Below are 18,778 nucleotides of genomic sequence, written 5' to 3' on the forward strand. Positions count from 1 at the left end.
GTGGCAGCGCGAATGGATGCTGTATTGAATCTTCAAAAGCCATGCAGTCCATTAAAACCTTAGCGCCGCGGTATCCAATCAGGAAACCCGCCTCTAGCTACATTTTAACACGAATCCGTATCAGACTAGGAAGGAAGATTTCCAGCAGGGAGCTGCCCAGTGCTGCTTGTGGAGCAACAAGAAACAACAAGCATTGACAGAGCTAATTTGACCCGGAGCTGACCACCCTCTTTTTGGCTTTGTCAATGCTTGTTATGTTTTGCTCTGGTTTTTGCAAATATTTCTTTAAACAAAAGCTAAAGGCAAAAATACTTAACAAGTCTACAAAAATACACATTCTCAAATGGTCCCTTACACTTAAGGGAACTATTTCGTGAGTGGACTAGCTCCTTGTGAAGGGGATAATTCCGTCGCTCGCAGTGAAGTTAGCCAATGTCTGATGTGGGCTGACCTGTTGCCCCAATCTGTATGCTGGATGCTGTGGATGAAAATTTAAATTGACACAGTAAAGGACCAATAGTGGAAGGGGACAGGCTGAAAGTCCAATTCTAAAGACGGGATAGACTGCCAGGAGCCCACAGTATGAAGAGCGCGCCTCGCTGTGCGCAGGCCCTCAGCCACTGGGGGTGGAACTGTGGCTTGATTAGACAATAGATCTGGTTTGGAGGATGTGGTGCACAGGTATCAAAGCGACCACGATTATTTGAAAAGCCCACTAAGTTAAGCGTCCGCCGCTGTGATCTACAGTCAGAAGTTCAGTTCCCGCCAGGGTCAAAATCAATCTCCCTTCTATCCGAGCTCGGCAGAGTGAGTGCTGCTGAAATTTAATTTATAGCTCTTTGAAACAACAAAGCTGCAATAGGAAGCGTTATGAAAACAAGGTATTTTCCATGCAAAGGTGGACGTGTTGAACGATGTCCCCTTGTTCCTTTAGTCCAACTACTTCCCCCGTTACTGGACAGGAACAGGGAGGTGTTAGTCCACCGGGAGCATGTGCCCCCTCGTCTCCCCAGCACAGCCTCGGGTTTATAGATTTGCCGTCACTTCTGCGGAGGCGGGAAGAGCCGAGCACAGCAAGTGCTTATTTATTCTCCTCCCACCAGCACCGCAAGGCACTCACAAGCTCAATAAGGGCTGGGAAATGCATTACAAAGTTCTCTAAAAAAATCTCTCTCAAGAAAAGGTGAATCTGTAGAAATGGAAGAGCCCGTGCATGCTCGTGGTTCTTTTTTTTGGATTTCCGGTCATTGGCGGCAGTCAATTATAAGATAAACAAAATCAATGAAAATAAAATTGCACTTCCAGTTATTAGATTAGTTCAATGTCAATCAGGCCTCCAGAAGGCACATGGAATGGGTGCGTACACACACCCTTTGTGCACTGATGAACCAACATGTCGTGCTCCCTTGGAGAACTGTGCACAACCTGACTGGCACAAGGAGTAGTAACTGCTACATGGAGGATAAAAGGAGGGGACAAGCAAGGGAAGCAGATTGGTAGTCAGGAGTGGTGTGTAGAGAATCACACGCAGCGACTGTGCAGTGGTGCTGATGTCAGAGAGTGGTCGTGGCCGACCTCCAGCTGTTCTAGCCCCACCCACCTCTCATCCCCTGCACTGTCACAGTAATAACCTGCCTGCTCCAAAATTTCTCTGGGGAGTCAGGAGAAGCGTTAGCAAAATCCTTGCATCCCAAAAACATTTAATCTCTTCTTGATTGTTGTATTGTTACGGTGCCTGTTTGTGAAAAACATATTCGACCCCTCAAAGTTCAATTATTCCTTTGAGCGTGAAAGATCTCTATGACGGTTAGTAGGTGAAAATGGTACGTGGAGGTGGTACATGTGTGACGCAGCATCTTATGGAGGTGTTTGATGCTAGGAGCAGTCTTTCTGCGGAGGTGGTACCAGGGCCGGCTTTAGGACTGGTGGAGCCCTGTGCGACAGTTTATTGTGTCGCCCCCGACCCCATGACCTCCTCCTCGGTTTCACTCACTACCACTTCGCAAACGTGCCCCTCATCTCTCCATCGCTCCCCTTTCACATACATTCATGTGTTATAAAGCACTTGTAAAGGCTGGCTTTACTAATCCACTCAGTTAACCACATAAAATATAGGGGCATATTTAAGAGCCACTAGTGCCATTCTAACACCACATTAGCGTTTTTTTTTTTACACTAATGTGGCGTTAGAAGGCCCAAAACGCTGTGCCATGCCATATTTACAAAGTGACGCCATGCATTGCGCCACTTTGTATCCCTTTGCGTTGCATTATACCTGCGCCAGGCATAATGTATGCAAAGATGGCATTCCCCCATTAGGGGTGGGGGCCAAAAAAATGGCGCAAAGAAATCTGACAATTTTTTTTCCAGCACTTTTAACGCCGTCTCGGAGCAGGTGTTAAAAGGAGGCATCTGTTGGTTACAATGGGCCTCTGGGTGCTTTGCAGGATTAGCATCAATTTTTTTTACGTTAATCCTGCAAAGCGCCGGACTAGCGTAAAAAATTCTGACACTAGTCCCCTAACTACCGCCATGTTGCATTGTATTTCAAATACAGTGTACACATGGTGGCGTTAGGGGAGCTCTAAGGGGCGCAAGAAATTGGTGCAGCACTATGTGCAGTGCCCCTTTTTTCAAATACGCCCCATAGGGGTAAATTTAAGAGCCCCTTCGTGCCATTCTAATGCCACATGTATTGTCATTTTTTTAAGCTAATGTGGCGTTAGAAGGCCAAATACACTGTGCCATATTTACAAAGTGGCGCAATGCATGCATTGCACCACATTGTAACCCTTTGCGCTACATTATACCTGCGCCAAGCCTAATTTATACAAAGGGGGCAAAAAAATGGCACAAAGGAATCTGACAGATTTCCTTGCATCATTTTCTTCAGCCACGTTTAATGCCTACTCAGATCAAGCATTAAAAGGAGGCTTCCTTTGGTTACAATGGCCCTCTGGGTGCTTTGCAGGATTAGCGTCAAAACTTTTTCAAATATGCCCCATAGGGCAGTGCTCAATTTGTAAATAAAAAGGTGGCAGTGCCCAAAGCCCTCCTCTTAAACATTCAGCTGCTGCAATTAAATGTGTGAACACAGAATACAGAGGCAACATAATCCTGAAGACATCTCGGGCCTCTTCAATCCATTTACAGGCACTCCCTGCCCTTCAGCTCACTCTTCTGGATTATTGCTTTTTCCCATTGTGACGCTTTTTCGTTTTTCTCTTCCCCCGTCTTTCCTATATGTGTCTTTTTCTCGCAATAAATGATTGAGGCAGAAAAATAAGCACTGACCCTCAAAAATAAGTGCTGGTGCTACGCACCGGAAATAACAAGCACAAATTAAGCACTGCCATAGGGGCATATTTAAGAGCCCCTAGTGCCATTCTAACCCCACATTAGTGTCAATTTTTTTACACTAATGTGGCATTAGAAGGGCAGAAACGATGTGCCATATTTACAAAGAGGCCCAATACAAGCATTGTGCCACTTTGTAACCCTTTGCACTACATTATGCCTGCGCGAGGCATAATGTATGCAAAGGGGGAATTCCCCCCATTAGGGGGCCCAAAAGAATGACACAAAGAAATCTGTCAGATTTCTTTGCGTCATTTTTTTCCGGCACTTTTAACGCCTGCTCAGAGCATGCATTAAAAGGAAGCTTCCATTAGTTACAATGGGCCTCTGGGTGCTTTGCAAGATTAGCGTTAACATTTTTGATGCTAATCCTGCAAAGCGCCAGACTAGCGTAATTCTGACGCTAGTCCCCTCACTACCGCCATGGTGTGCCATATTTTAAATATGATGCACACATGGTGGCGTTAGGGAGGTGCTAAGGGGTGCAAGAAAAGTGGCGTTGCACACAGTGCAGTGCCACTTTTCTTAAATATGCCCCATAGTTCTGTTTTTTGCAACAGGCATATTAACCCTCTATGCTACTTTATGTTGAGTCAAAGCTGCCACTAGCTCCCATCTCTCTCTTTAGCAGGAACATTAATCACAAGAGATATCTTGACATTGTAATTGTTTCTTGAAGGCTAAACTCACAAGGAACTTTTCAGCAGGTGCTTTTAAATCGCAAGTTTCAGAAGTTATTGATAAAGACAGCGCACCCCTGAGGTGGCCAGGTGCGGTCGCACCACTCGCACCACCCAAAAGCCGGCCCTGGGTGGTACATTTGTGATGCAGCATTTTAGGGAGGCGTTTGATGCCGGGAGCAGTCTTTCTGCGGAGGTGGTACATATGTGATGCAGGTGTTGATGCCGGGAGCAGCCTTTCTGTGCAGAAGGTGCATACGTGAAGCAGCTTCGCAGCGTTTTCCAAGGAGGTGTTTTATGTAGGGAGCGCCCTTTCTTCAGTCTTGGTGCGTACGTTAAACAGAGTTTTTAGGGAGGTGTTTGATGCCGGGAACAGGCTTTCTGCGGAGGTGGAGCAGCTTCCTTGAGGAGGTGTTTGATGCCGGGAACAGTCTTTCTGTTTAGGTGGTACATGTGTGACGCAGCATTTTAGGGAGGTGTTTGATGCCGGTAGCAGTCTTTCTGCAGAGGTGGAGCAGAAGTGAAGCAGATTCCTTGAGGATGTGTTTGATGCCGGGAGCAGGCTTTCTGCGGAGGTGGAGCAGCTTCCTTGAGGAGGTGTTTGATGCTGGGAGCAGTCTTTCTGTGGAGGTGGTACATATGTGACGCAGCATTTTAGGGAGGTGTTTGATGCCGGGAGCAGTCTTTCTGCGGAGGTGGTACATATGTGACGCAGCATTTTAGGGAGGTGTTTGATGCCGGGAGCAGTCTTTCTGCGGAGGTGGTACATATGTGACGCAGCATTTTAGGGAGGTGTTTGATGCCAAGAGCAGTCTTTCTGTGTAGGTGGTACATATGTGATGCAGCATTTGAGGGAGGTGTTTGATGCTGGGAGCAGTCTTTCTGCGGAGGTGGTACATATGTGATGCAGCATTTTAGGGAGGGGTTTGATGCCGGGAGCAGTCTTTCTGCAGAGGTGGTACATATGTGACGCAGCATTTTAGGGAGGTGTTTGATGCCAAGAGCAGTCTTTCTGTGTAGGTGGTACATATGTGATGCAGCATTTGAGGGAGGTGTTTGATGCTGGGAGCAGTCTTTCTGCGGAGGTGGTACATATGTGATGCAGCATTTTAGGGAGGGGTTTGATGCCGGGAGCAGTCGTTCGGCAAAGGTGGAACTGAAGTGAAGCAGCTTCCTTGAGAAGGTGTTTGGTGCTGGGAGCAGCCTTTTTGCGTGATAGTATTTCTTTTTTGCTTTCCCAGATCAAAGCAGCAACCAAAAGACTGCTTAAGGACACTAATAAATCCAGGACCAAGGTACACTGTCACATATGGTATTTTTATGTATCATTGATCACACGATTATGAGTTAATACTGTGAATAATAGCATTAAGAGGGCATAGCTTCTGAAAGCCATCTATTCATCAAAGTGCGCTTCATTAGCTGACAGGTAGCGCCTAGAAGGTTACTAGTTAAGCGCTATGAAGTCTGTATTCACCTTGCAAACTGTAATCTTGCCAGTGCTGATTTGGGTATTCAGTGTACAGATGGAAAACTAACTTGCTGATTTCCGTGGCCGTGTTTTGTGTGTGGGTTTGAGCAGGTGTACGGGAAAAGGGGAGACGTGAAGCAACACCCCTGGGTATTTTCATTTAGGACATGAACTCCAGGCGCAGCCCCGCCCACAGTCCCTGCTCCGAGTTCCTGTTAAAGGCGTCGAGCACTGCATCCATTGGCTGTAGCGACCTGCGTCCATTCCATGGGAGTCAGGCAGGGCACTGCTTAAGATGCCTCGCACCTGCTAGTCCAGGTTGTAAGGACAGAGACAAAGCTAATGTGTGTCACACCATAGCACGTCCTTCCACCCCTTTCCACTCATGCCCTCGTCTCTTCCTGCCACCCTTCTCTGCCACACTGACTCCAGCCCCCTCGACCCTTTTAATCCAGGCCTCACCATACCCACATCTCACATCACTTCTAGTTGCATCCCACCCTTGCTCCCAGTTTCATCCCTTTGCACACACGCGGGGTACCTAGAGGTGAGAAGATGGTGGCATCAAGGGGAACCTGCACACGCTTTAGCTGACTTTTGTGGCTAGTCGCTAGATCTGGTGGCTCAGTGTACTACTCAGGGGATTTATGCATGGCCGCATAATCTCAGGTGTGAATCACTTCAGATCCACTCTGTCTTCATAGTGTGAGGGCGATACAAACACAACTGAGTTGTGTAACAATCAATAGCAATTATCTCTCAGTAGCCTCAAGAAGCCTGCCTGAGAGTGAACATGCGCTCTGCAGATACACCTGTTAAGTATTGAACTGCTTCATTCATACTTCAGAGAAAGCATGGGCCTGGGGCAATCTCCACAAGATGGTGGGGAGAGGGGAGAGACATGAAGTACACATTATAATGCTCGGCCAGTTTCCAATGCATAGGCAGTGGATGCATGGGGCAGATGGCAGCCGCCTGCAGAGGTGTTAGATGCAGGGATCCGTTTCTTTGTGGAGGCAAAGCAGCTTCTTTTCTTCCTGCCCTAGGGGGTGGTGCGGACGTGAAGCAGCTTCTTTAGAGAGGTGTTTGATGCCAGGAGCGGTCTTTCTGCAGAGGCGGAGCAGAAGTGAAGCAGCTTCTTCACAGAGAAGTTTGATGCTGGGAGCAGTCTTTCTACAGAGGTGGTGCATAGGTGAAGCTGCTTCTTTAGAGAGGTGTTTGAGTCTGGGAGCAGCCTTTCTGTGTACGTGGTGCATATGTGATGCAGCATTTTTTGAGAGGTGTTTGATGCCAAGAGAAGTCTTTCTGCAGAGGTGGTGCATACATGAAGCTGCTTCTTTAGAGAGGTGTTTGATGCCAGGAGCGGTCTTTCTGCAGAGGTGGAGCAGAAGTGAAGCAGCTTCTTCACAGAGAAGTTTGATGCCGGGAGCAGTCTTTCTGCAGAGGTGGTGCATACGTGAATCTGCTTCTTTAGAGAGGTGTTTGAGTCTGGGAGCAGCCTTTCTGTGTACGTGGTGCATATGTGATGCAGCATTTTTTGAGAGGTGTTTGATGCCAAGAGCAGTCTTTCTGCAGAGGTGGTGCATACATGAAGCTGCTTCTTTAGTGAGGTGTTTGATGCCAGGAGCGGTCTTTCTGCAGAGGTGGAGCAGAAGTGAAGAAGCTTCTTTACAGGGAAGTTTGATGCTGGGAGCAGTCTTTCTGGAGAGGTGGTGCATATGTGAAGCAGCTCTTTTAGGGAGGTGTTTGATGCCAGGAGCAGTCTTTCTGCAGAAGTGGCGCATACGTGAAACAGCTTCTTTAGAGAGGTGTTTGATGACGGGAGCAGCCTTTCTGTGCAGATGGTGCATATGTAATGCAGCATTTTAGAGAGGTGTTTGATGCCAGGAGCAGCCTTTCTGTGTAGGTGGTGCATATCTGATGCAGCATTTTAGAGAGGTGTTTGATGCCAGGAGCGGTCTTTCTGCAGAGGTGGTGCATACGTGAAGCTGCTTCTTTCGAGAGGTGTTTGATGCCAGGAGCAGTCTTTCTGCAGAGGTGGAGCAGAAGTGAAGCAGCTTCTTTACAGAGAAGTTTGATGCAGGGAGCAGTCTTTCTGCAGAGGTGGTGCATACGTGAAGCTGCTTCTTTATAGAGGTGTTTGAGTCTGGGAGCAGCCTTTCTGTGTAGGTGGTGCATATCTGATGCAGCATTTTAGAGAGGTGTTTGATGCCAGGAGCGGTCTTTCTGCAGAGGTGGTGCATACGTGAAGCAGCATTATAGAGAGGTGTTTGATGCCGGGAGAAGCCTTTCTGCAGAGTTGGTGCATACGTGAAGCAGCTTCTTTAGAGAGGTGTTTGATGCCGGGAGCAGCCTTTCTGTGCAGGTGGTGCATACGTGAAGCAGCTTCTTGATAGAGATGTTTGATGCCAGGAGCAGCCTTTCTTCACAGTTAGTACATACCTAAAGCAGCATTTTCCCGGGAGATGTTTCATGTCGAGAGCACCCTTTCTTCGGTCTTGGTGCGTACTTTCAACAGAGTTTTTAGGGAGGTGCTTGATGGCAGCAGAAGCCTTTCTGTGTAATTGGTGCATACGTGAAGCAACTTTTCTAGATAAGTGTACGATACTAGGGGCAACCGTCCCATGGATGTGGTGTATATGCAAAGCATCATCTTTGCTTAGAGGAAAGGTGCAGGTGTAGTCTGCCCAGGTCGTTGGTGTATGTAAGAAGTATACTTTTTTTGAATGGAATAGCCTCTCTTTGATGGTTGTGGGTGCATTAGGCAGCTTACCTGCTGAGGTGGTAGATGAATACAACAGCCTCTCTAAGGCAGTGATGCAAATGAGAAGAATATTCTTTGGGTAGCATGGATCAGCCTCTTTTAGCTTGACTGGAGCAGTTCCTCTGTGACGGCGGTGGAGGCAAGAGGAGGCCTCACTACACAGGTGGTTCATACAATAGCCAGCCTGCTTGGGAAGGTGGGAGTTACACAGAACAGAGTGTCTAGAGAGACAATGCGTACATGGAATACCAGGAGCAGAGCTAGGTCTCTGAGATTCGGATGTGTGAAGCTCATATTTTCCAACTAGAGAAGCAGTGGGCTGCAGGTTGAATAGACGGGATGACCAAATACTATTCCCATGTAAAGCAGGGCCACTACTGATTTGCATTAACAGGGCCTCTGGGGCTGATTTAGAGTTTTGCGTACAAGATACTCTATCCCAATAGATGCGTAGTATCCTGTCCATCAAGCTCAAGGTCCATCAGCGTGATTTTGAGCTGGGCGGACTGCAAGTTTTACACCAATGGAGTAAAATTTACACAGTCAGTGTAAAACTGCCTGCAGTAGGGGGCTGTTGGAGGTAAGACATACAACCCTTTGTCTTATTTAAAGTGGAACGGTTGAATGTCCGCTCTAAATAGGGCAGGTGAAACCTGGTGATGAGCGACAGTAAAAACAAATGACCCCCATGGTGTGAGGCTCATTTGTTTTCTTTTTTTTCTAAAACAAACTTGCACTTTAGGGGTTTCTTTTTGAAAAATACAATTTAGAAAAGTTTGACAGCCAACTGTCATGTTTGATGGAGCTGTCTGTCAAACATTTCCTACAATGATAGGAACTGCCATGATTGCGGTTCCTGCAAATGTATAGAGATATTGGCAGGTTACTGGACACCTTTACATTTGGCAGGTGGAGTAAAGGCACCCTGTCTGCCTTGCCTCCACCCGCCAACCCTAATTTGGGCCCTCTGTCGAGACTGGTACAGTGTGTGAAGAAAGCTGGGATAGAATACAATTTCAGTGTTTGATTGCCAGTCCTGTGCTTGTAAACTCGAGACTGACACAGCTTTCCAAGCCTACTACTGCCAATATTTGTCATTTCCGAAAAGTAGTAAATTTGCATTCCCTCAAGTGGTTCTCAAATGGGTACAGATTTAGTGTTTTTGGTGAACTTGTCACTATGTATCTTTAAGTTTCTGATAACAAAAATTACCAGGTTCGAACCTCTTAGTGAAATCAGCATGAACAAAATAAAACACAACAAAGCCCTTACACAATTGTGGGCCCCCTGGCCCAGCTACCAAACCACTAATGCATTTACATGGTTGGGGGGTGGGGAGTTGCAACAGCTCTTTGGAATGTTCTGTCTATGAAGGTGGCTCATGCTGGAAAGGTCTATCTGAGGAGATAAGGGTTTGAAGCAGGCTGTCTTGGGGAGTAGCTGATGCTCATAAAATACTTTCATTTAAGGTATTTGATGTTTAAAGCTACCTCTTTGGGAATGTGTGAGATGTATTTTTAATTCTGTCCAGGGAAAAGATATCTGCCTAAAATAACTTCTCTTGGTAACCTTCATGGCAAATGGTGGAGCTAAAGAGGATACTGTACACAAGCATGCCAGGGACAGAGGTAGAGATGCCAAGGAAAAGCTGGAGTCCATGTAGTGTCTGTGACGTGGTAGTTGGTTAGGCAACTTCATACTAGATTGGCTCCCAATTGTTACCTGTTATTGTGCGTTTATCTGTGATACACATTTTCCTTTCCACTTTAAAAATATTTTTCTTTCTCTTCTATTTCAGACACCTGCACCAGAGAGCACTTCCTGCAGTGACCATTGCTAAAGCATGAATGTTGACTATGGCCTTCCACCGCTTTACCCGCAGGATACCAGTGCTGAAGTTCATTAGGATGGTTTGGAAGCAGGTCTTGTTAATCGTGTGGGTGTCAACGCTGGCTCTTGCTGGGACTTCACCTACCTCTTGCCCAGCAACTTGTTCTTGCAGCAACCAGGCCAGCCGAGTGGTCTGTACCCGCAGGGAACTAGTGGAGGTACCAGAGAGCATCTCAATCAACACCAGGTACCTTAACCTTCAGGAGAACATCATCCAGGTTATTAAGCAAGACACCTTCAAGCACCTGCGACATCTAGAGATCCTACAGCTCAGCAAGAACTTGATTGGTAAGATTGAGGTGGGTGCTTTCAATGGCCTCCCTAACCTCAACACCCTGGAGCTGTTTGATAATCGCTTGACTACAGTTCCCACACAAGCCTTTGAGTACCTCTCCAAACTGAGGGAACTGTGGTTGAGGAATAACCCCATAGGGAGTATACCCTCCTATGCTTTTAATAGAGTGCCCTCTCTGAGGCGACTGGACTTGGGTGAGCTGAAGAAATTGGAGTTTATCTCAGAAGCAGCCTTTGAAGGTCTGGTCAACCTGAGGTATCTCAACCTGGGGATGTGTAACTTGAAGGACATCCCTAACCTAACTGCCCTGGTTAGACTAGAGGAGCTGGAGCTTTCAGGCAACCGTCTGGAAATGATCCGTCCAGGCTCCTTCCAGGGGCTTGTTAGCTTGCGGAAATTATGGTTAATGCATGCCCAGATAAAAATAATTGAGCGCAATGCTTTTGATGATCTAAAATCACTGGAGGAACTTAACCTTTCTCACAATAACCTCATGTCACTTCCTCATGACCTGTTTACACCGCTTCACCGCCTGGAGCGGGTGCACCTCAACCACAACCCTTGGCACTGTAACTGCGATGTGCTGTGGCTGAGCTGGTGGTTGAAAGAGACGGTGCCAAGTAACACCACCTGCTGTGCCCGCTGCCATTCACCACCAAACCTAAAGGCTAGATACATTGGGGAGTTGGACCAGAGCCATTTCACCTGCTATGCCCCTGTAATTGTAGAACCTCCTACAGACCTGAATGTCACTGAGGGAATGGCTGCTGAGCTGAAGTGCCGGACGGGCACCTCCATGACATCAGTGAACTGGCTGACTCCGAATGGAACTTTGATGACTCATGGTTCTTACAGAGTGCGTATCTCAGTGCTACACGATGGCACACTCAACTTTACCAATGTTACTGTCCAGGACACTGGTCAGTACACTTGCATGGTCACCAATTCAGCAGGGAATACCACAGCCTCTGCCACGCTGAATGTCTCTGCTGCTGACCCTACCACAACTACCCCTTATTCCTACTTCACCACAGTTACTGTAGAGACTATGGAGACCACCCAAGAGGAGCCAAAACCAACAGACAAAGTGCTTGGACCTACACCTTCTGGTGGCTGGGACAGGACAACAACATCTCTAACTCCACGCAGCACTGGATCTACTGAAAAACCCTACACCATTCCCATCACCGATGTCACTGGTGATACCATGAAGGACTTGGATGATGTGATGAAGACCACAAAGATTATTATTGGCTGTTTTGTGGCCATAACTTTCATGGCAGCCGTCATGCTCATCGTCTTTTACAAGCTCCGGAAACAGCACCAGTTGCACAAGCACCATGGCCCGACGAGGACCATTGAGATCATCAATGTTGAGGACGAGATGCCGGCTACCAACCCTGGTGACAACCATATGTCGCTGCCAGCAATTGAGCATGACCACCTTAACCACTACACGGCCTACAAAGCTCATTACAACAACAACACGGGCACTCTGAACTGTGCCAAAAACCCCATTCTCAACTCCATCCACGAACCTCTGCTGTTCAAGAGCAGCTCAAAAGAAAATGTGCAGGAGACACAAATTTAGGTCTGCAGTGCATACCGAGTAGAGTTGTGGGGAGTGATATAACACAAATCATGGAACGAAGCAGCAACAAAAGCATCTTAGTTGCCCATGCGGAGAACACACACACATCAGCAGTGTGTCTCTGGTTTAGCCTTTTATTCAAAAACATTTGTTTGCAGTATCAAAGTCCAAAAAAGACTATGTGAAAACACAGACACGAATGGAAGATATTTTGATATTTCAATGGGATGTTTCACAATCCAACTACCTGAAGTATTACTAAAAAAAAGAAAAAATATGTCACGAAAGAAAATGAAAGAAAAAAAAGCTTATTTTGTGGTACAGCTCTTTATTCGTAAATTCTATTTGAGATCTATTTTCATCAAGGAAAGGTGTTATGGAACATGTGCAACTAAGGGAGAATCAATCAAGGAATTACTGAGGCGGGAAATTGCATTTTTTATTAATAGTATTACTATTGAATGGCTGTTGGGTTATTTCAGTCCACAATCCTGTGTGAAAAAGAAGTAGTGATGAAACATCACCCATCTACGATCTGGGAAGAGGGAATATTTTTTAATTTGTAATAATCGGGACCGCTGGGCTGGGGTTGGTGGGGACGGAGGGACTGGGGTTTTAGTAAAAAGCAGATCCCCATCCGGGCCTCGTTCAGTCTGTGGTCCTCATCATTTTGGGGTCTCGTTGGAGTTTCGTTCTTTTTCTAAAAAATAAAAACAAAAAATCCACAAAAATGGTGTTTCGAGCCCTGATGACGGACCTTTGTTTTAAGAAAATCTGTGCCATAGCCGATTTCAAACGTGCCAACATCGTTCTGAACTTTGCACACAAATCTGACGCATAATGAATAAACAGCAAAAAAGGGGGAGTTGTAGAAATTATTTTTTGAGGATGAAAGCTTGGGGGAATTTGTGAGAATTTAAGGTAGGACTTTTGTTCCCTCCAGGAAAAAAAACAACCACCTGTAATCTTAATAGTGTGAGGAGTATTTTTCTGTGGATTTATATGCTGGAAATGTATGGTGTGACTCAAGCAGATCCGGGTATGAACTTATTTGCAACTTTTTTTTTTTAGGGTGGGATGGGGAAAGTTTGCAGGGTGCTGTTCAATAGAAGCTGCAGCCTACCAAGGTCATGTCACAGCATTGCCACAGTCCAAGAAAAAAACGAATAAAAATATCTAAATGATGATGTGTTGTATTGCATACAAGTGTGCCGGGGGGAGCTGTTCACGCCCTCTCCATATGAAATGTACTGGGGTTTAAGGTGCATGGAGGTTGATTCATCAAGGGTCTGAGGAAGAGTGTTCTCTCGCGTCATGCAGGGCACAGACCCCTTAGGACCCAGGAGGACCTCACCTGGACGTTCAACATGGATGCATGTATCCTTTGTGGGAGAACGTCTTTCAAGCAGAGTCATTACAGGGCCTTCACATACCCTCCCTGCCTAACCCGGAAGCACTTTTAGATGAACTAATCCACAGAGCCGCACCACATGGGTATGTCATTCATCTTAACTATACAGAGAAAATGTCACCACTCTGTAGTGCAACTGCAGATTATGAATTTGGGCTAAGAAGATAAAAAACACAACATCTGGTATTTGCAAATGTGTAGCAAAATGTTTTAAAAAATGGGGCTACAAGGGAACAAAAGCAAAACATATGTTTTTTTGACTGACAGATGACTGCCACATGTTGATGACTGATCCCCCACCACTGTTCCGTTATAGCGCACTCATGATTTAAGAGGCGGTACTCACTTTAGGAATTTCCTCTCAAATAACTTTTTTTAGTCAGCTATTGAGATTCAGAGCAACACCACTGCCTTCCTTATCTCTATAAATCGATCAGATGCAGGTGAGTGAGGAACTCAGTATTCATGTTTCTGGAGTGCTCACGGAGGTCTTCTTCCCACCTCTGGTTCAGAAACTGCAAACGCTCTGGTGAGACATCATCACTATTCCCATCACTAGCGGCCGACCAGGTCCTTGGACTTGGTGAAGAGTGTAGTAGTCAGATTCATTCAATCACGAATCAATGATATAAACCATAAACAATTTTGGACATCATGAACAATTTAGCACAAAATCAAACTCCAATCTGAGTAAGTTTCAAAGCTTTATTATAATCCCAAAATCAATGTCAGATATATGGTGAGCAAATCTAAATTATAATAACCATTGGCTGGCCAAAACGACTAAAGTGATTTAATGTACTAAACATCAATACTGTTAAACCCTTCAAAAGAAAGACATAGATCTTCAAGACACAATATGCACATTAATTTCAGAATTCGAAGCAGATGATGGTGAAATCATCAAAATACAATTTTAACAGTCAATTGCAGAGCTGGGCCATTCTTATCTCTAACACGAATTGAGACTTGCATGTGCCGGAACGGGCTAACACATGCGGGCAAAAGCAAGGCAAAAATAATTTGGAAAAATCATCTAGCTATAGCAACTCTCTATAAATAATATGCTGGTGTAATTATCTAAGCTGAAAAGAAACAAGAAATCACTTTTAAATATACCTCTCCTCATGGGACGGCAGACAGGAATATTTAATCAGATAGAATGTTGACCTTCTCCTGACATCAGTAGACAGCATCATCAGGACATTGCAGAACACATACGACAGGTCAGCAGTTCAGAATTAGTTGGGCATATTACTACTGAATAAATTGGGGAAATTAAGACTAGACGAAACTCATAATATGAAGAATAACTATGGCAAAAGAACTTGAGTGGGGAAGGAGGTGAAATGACAGCAGCAGTCATTGCCAGGCATCAGCAGATTCTGACAGACATAGTGGACTTGAGACAGGAGTAGACTAACTTAAAGTTTCAAAGTTCCTCCCTAATTAGAAATATCCATGGTCCTTTGATTGATTCTTCTGGTGGGCTCATCTCACGCACAAGATTCGGCAACCAATATTTGTCACTGGCACCATGAAATTCGCAACTCTTCTGGATTTTCCCAGAGAAACCACATTGCCATTTCAATGATTTCATACAGTTCTGACAAAATATAGAATTTTCTAGTTGTTTTTCATTTCAGAAGTCTTTCTCACGATGCACAGGATGGGCTAAACATTTGTCACATACAATTTATTGCAGTTCCCTGTCTTGTTCAATAGCTAGAACAAATACTGTTACATAGTTATCACTTGAAACATGTTCTTCACCTTCAATGCAATATAACATTTAATATCAAGTCAGCAACCTAGGGAAAAAAAATCTGGTCAGAGGGAACAGAATAGGCAAATAATTTTCCTCTGCTGCTGCAAGAATGAATGTCCCAGGCCTAGGCAAGCTAAGAAAGCCTAAATGCACATTCATAAAATTGATACACTTACAAAACGTATTGCGTACCTTACAATTTAATCACATATGGAAAGTAAAATATTTTATTGCAAATATTATTTACAACATTATTAGAACACAACTTAAATGTGCATGTATTTTTATGCACACATGTAACTTGTGTTAATAGAATCAGTTAAGTTCAATATAAGTATGATTAATTCATATTCATTGAATATTTCACTTCTAATATTCACCTAGAGAAATACTTTTTGCATTCACTCATGTGAGTAATTCACTCAAATATAAATGCAAAATGTCTTTCATGTTTAAATGTGATGTCAAAATACGAATGGCGGCCACATTGTCCACCATATTTCAATCATGCACATTTTACATTTCAACGTTAATTTCTCTGTTAGGTTTTTAAATGAAGGTTTGTAAGTCGCCATATGCTAACATCAATGCCATTAATATATTAGTAAAATTTGTTCTCTATCAATGTCCACTTAACCCTGGCCTCTCATGGCATCACTTGTAAAGAAAAGAAGAATTTAGCCTCTTTGTAGGGGCATTCCTGGTAGGTGTAAGAGCAGTTCTGCCACCATGTCCATTGAATACTGGGTCTCTCTAGAAGCAATATCAGCTGTAAGCGAGGAAGAGATCAGCTACAATGCTCATTTAATTCCTGTCTCTCTAGAGACACCGTCACCTGTAGGACATCAAGGAGACTGTCCATCACGCCTACTCAAATCCTAGAATTTCTAGAGATGTCACCTGTAGTGCAGTGAGAAGTTCAGCTATATTGCTCATTCAAATTTATAGAAGCATCTTCACCTGTAGGGAAGTAAGGATTTCTGTTTCCAAACTCATCCACCATGCCCAAACCTATAGGCAATCAGCCATTCTGCCCATTCAAACCCTGAACTCTACAGAGGCATCATCACCTGCAAGGACTGAGGATTTCAGCCTCATGCCATTCAAATCCTGGTTTCTCTAGAGATAGAGATAACGCTGTAGGAAAGTGAGGAGTTCAGCTGATATGCCTACTCCATACCTTGTCTCTCCATAGGAAACATAGGCAGCATCACAGGTGGGGCAGTGGGGAGTTCAGCCACCATGTGCAAACCTGGTCTCTTTATAGATAACATCACCTCAAGGAGGAGAGCAGCCACCATGCCTATTCTATTACTCTATTCCTGTACTAAGGGACTGAGCTGATCAGACACCATGCCTATTGAAATCCTGATGCCACTTATAGGGGAGTGAGGATGGCAGCCACCATGCCCATTCTATTCATGCTCTCTGTAGGGGCACAATTCTGTTCATAGCAGTGAGGAGATAAGCCATCATGTCTATTCCAATACCAATCTCTCTATAAATGTCACCAGTAATGGAGTGAGAAGTTCAGCTACACTTCCTATTCAAATCCTGGTCTCTTAGCAATATAATCTGTATGGTGAATTTACAACAAGTGTCTTTACTTCACATGTCTTTACTCGGCAGGGCAGGCATTACAATGTGAAGACCTTTACAACATGTTGCAGTACCACACAGGGCTTTAAAATGCATGCCTTTACCCCCGAAATAAATATATATATATATATATATTTATGTATATTTATTTGACGGATCTTTGAAGGATCTTACTTTCTTAGAGGCATAACCTCCTCCTAACCCCCTTTTTTAAATTTAACCTCTCCTTGCCTCCCCTTACTTCTACTCACCCCTAAACCCTAAAATCACCCTTACCTCCCTTTAACACTACCCACCCCTCAACCCTAAAATCACCTTTACTCATTGCCAGTAATTGAGTTATTGGTTGAGGGGGGCTGAAACCTCACTAAAGCAGGAAACACAGTTCCTGCCATGTTGAAGTCAAAAGCAAACCCCAAATTAACCTGTGCTCAACCCTCTAGTAGCTTTGCACAAAATCAGTCAGGTTTAACTTACAGGCTATGTGTAAACTATTTATGCAGCACTTCAAACAGTAATCAAGTGAAAACATAACACAAGAAAAATCTCAATTTAGAAAAATAGAGTAAAATTTAATAAATTATTTAGGACCAAAAGGATGAAAAGCTAATCAGTAGAACTGAAAAGATGCAACTTTAAAACTTTAAGGGAAGTATAGACCCTAAAAGCACAAAGCTCCACTTATGGTTGTCTGGTTGTGCTAGACCAGGTGAAAGTCACAAGTTTAGGCAGACTGCGATGGAGCATGGGCTAGATACAGGACCAGATGAGTCCATCTGAAAGAGTTACCCTCTAAAGACCAGCGCAAAGAGCTCTGTTCACGGTGGAGGGACCGCAAGAAGGAGGGACAGCATTGTGGATGACCATCGATGTAGCTCTCAGAGCAGACTCGACATCATGAACAGTCGTCGCTGCAACACAAAGATCCTGTCAGGCATGGCAAATGGTTGTTGCTGGAGATTTGCGTTGGCAATCACTGAGGGCTGTCGATGCTGTAGCGCGAAGTGCAGATACTGCATTACCGCTTGTCGCTGGCGGTTGCAGTGGGGTGAACATTCAGGTTCACTGGAGCTTTGCAGTAGTGGGTGACAAGGGTAGCAAGATCTTGTAGATCTTGCACAGTAGAATATAGCTGTAATATTCTCTTTAAGAATGACAGACAAGGGCTAAGGTTTAAAAGTTTACTTGAAGACTATAAAGAAGAAATATATAAACTGGTCCATCAATCAGTTAGTATAGTAGTACATAAATCATAAGTACAGAGAATTCAGTAAAGTTCAATAGAAAACCTAGCGTAGATTAGCCTTCTAAGGTGGGGGAAAAAGTGGGTCTCCTAACAGTGAAAACGTGTGTTCTTTTAGAGGACGTCACACAGATGATTTCATACATTCTTTACAGAAGAACATGGTTCCTAAGATGTGTGCCAATGAGGAATGAGCAAGAAGAAATATTTTACTACAGAATACATTAGAAGAGTCTCTCATAATACTATTACATTAGATTAAATCATTTTCAGAGTCTATTCTGGCAGACTTATGTTATCATCGGTTTGATTTCTAGTACATTAGACACGACAATAAAACAGATTCCACAACACAAACTACTATTGATAAACCCTTTGTGAGTCTGCTTAAGCAGAGGCTTTGTGATTTGTAAGTGTGGTAGTTTGCAGCTCCACCCCCTATAAAGTCAGAGATGGCCCATCCTGCCAACACCTATTCTCCCTTTGTCTCATGGTCTAGGAGCAATACACAGAGACCAAGTACCAGCTACACTAAGTCATGTGATCCAGGATGCATGCTGCAGGCACCAAATGGTTGGGTCAAGAAGATGCTACATTTCTTAAGGTGTCCTTTTCAGAGCTGTGACTTAAAATCCCATTTTATCATTAAAGAGGGTTTTAAGTTACAAATCTTTAGACACTGAACTCAACATTCCTACTTGCTCCCAAT

The 18,778-nt window shown here is 44.5% G+C and overlaps 1 protein-coding gene across 5 annotated transcripts in view; it reads left to right on the top strand.

Annotated features, from left to right (window-relative positions):
- The window catches only part of LRRC4B (leucine rich repeat containing 4B), a 1,040,654-nt gene extending 1,027,439 nt beyond the window's left edge, over positions 1 to 13,215 (top strand). For 4 of the 5 annotated variants that reach the window (XM_069201000.1, XM_069201001.1, XM_069201002.1 and 1 more), the window contains one exon: positions 10,071 to 13,195. In XM_069201000.1, the coding sequence (XP_069057101.1) occupies positions 10,120 to 12,048 (1,929 nt within the window). In that variant the 5' untranslated portion in view covers positions 10,071 to 10,119 and the 3' untranslated portion in view covers positions 12,049 to 13,195. Of the gene's footprint in view, positions 1 to 10,070 lie in introns of all 5 variants that reach the window. The other variant, XM_069200998.1, reaches the window with a different exon arrangement.
- Positions 13,216 to 18,778: the final 5,563 nt, after the last annotated feature.

This window comes from Pleurodeles waltl, chromosome 7 (genome assembly GCF_031143425.1).
Source record: "Pleurodeles waltl isolate 20211129_DDA chromosome 7, aPleWal1.hap1.20221129, whole genome shotgun sequence".
Lineage (NCBI taxonomy): Eukaryota > Metazoa > Chordata > Amphibia > Caudata > Salamandridae > Pleurodeles > Pleurodeles waltl.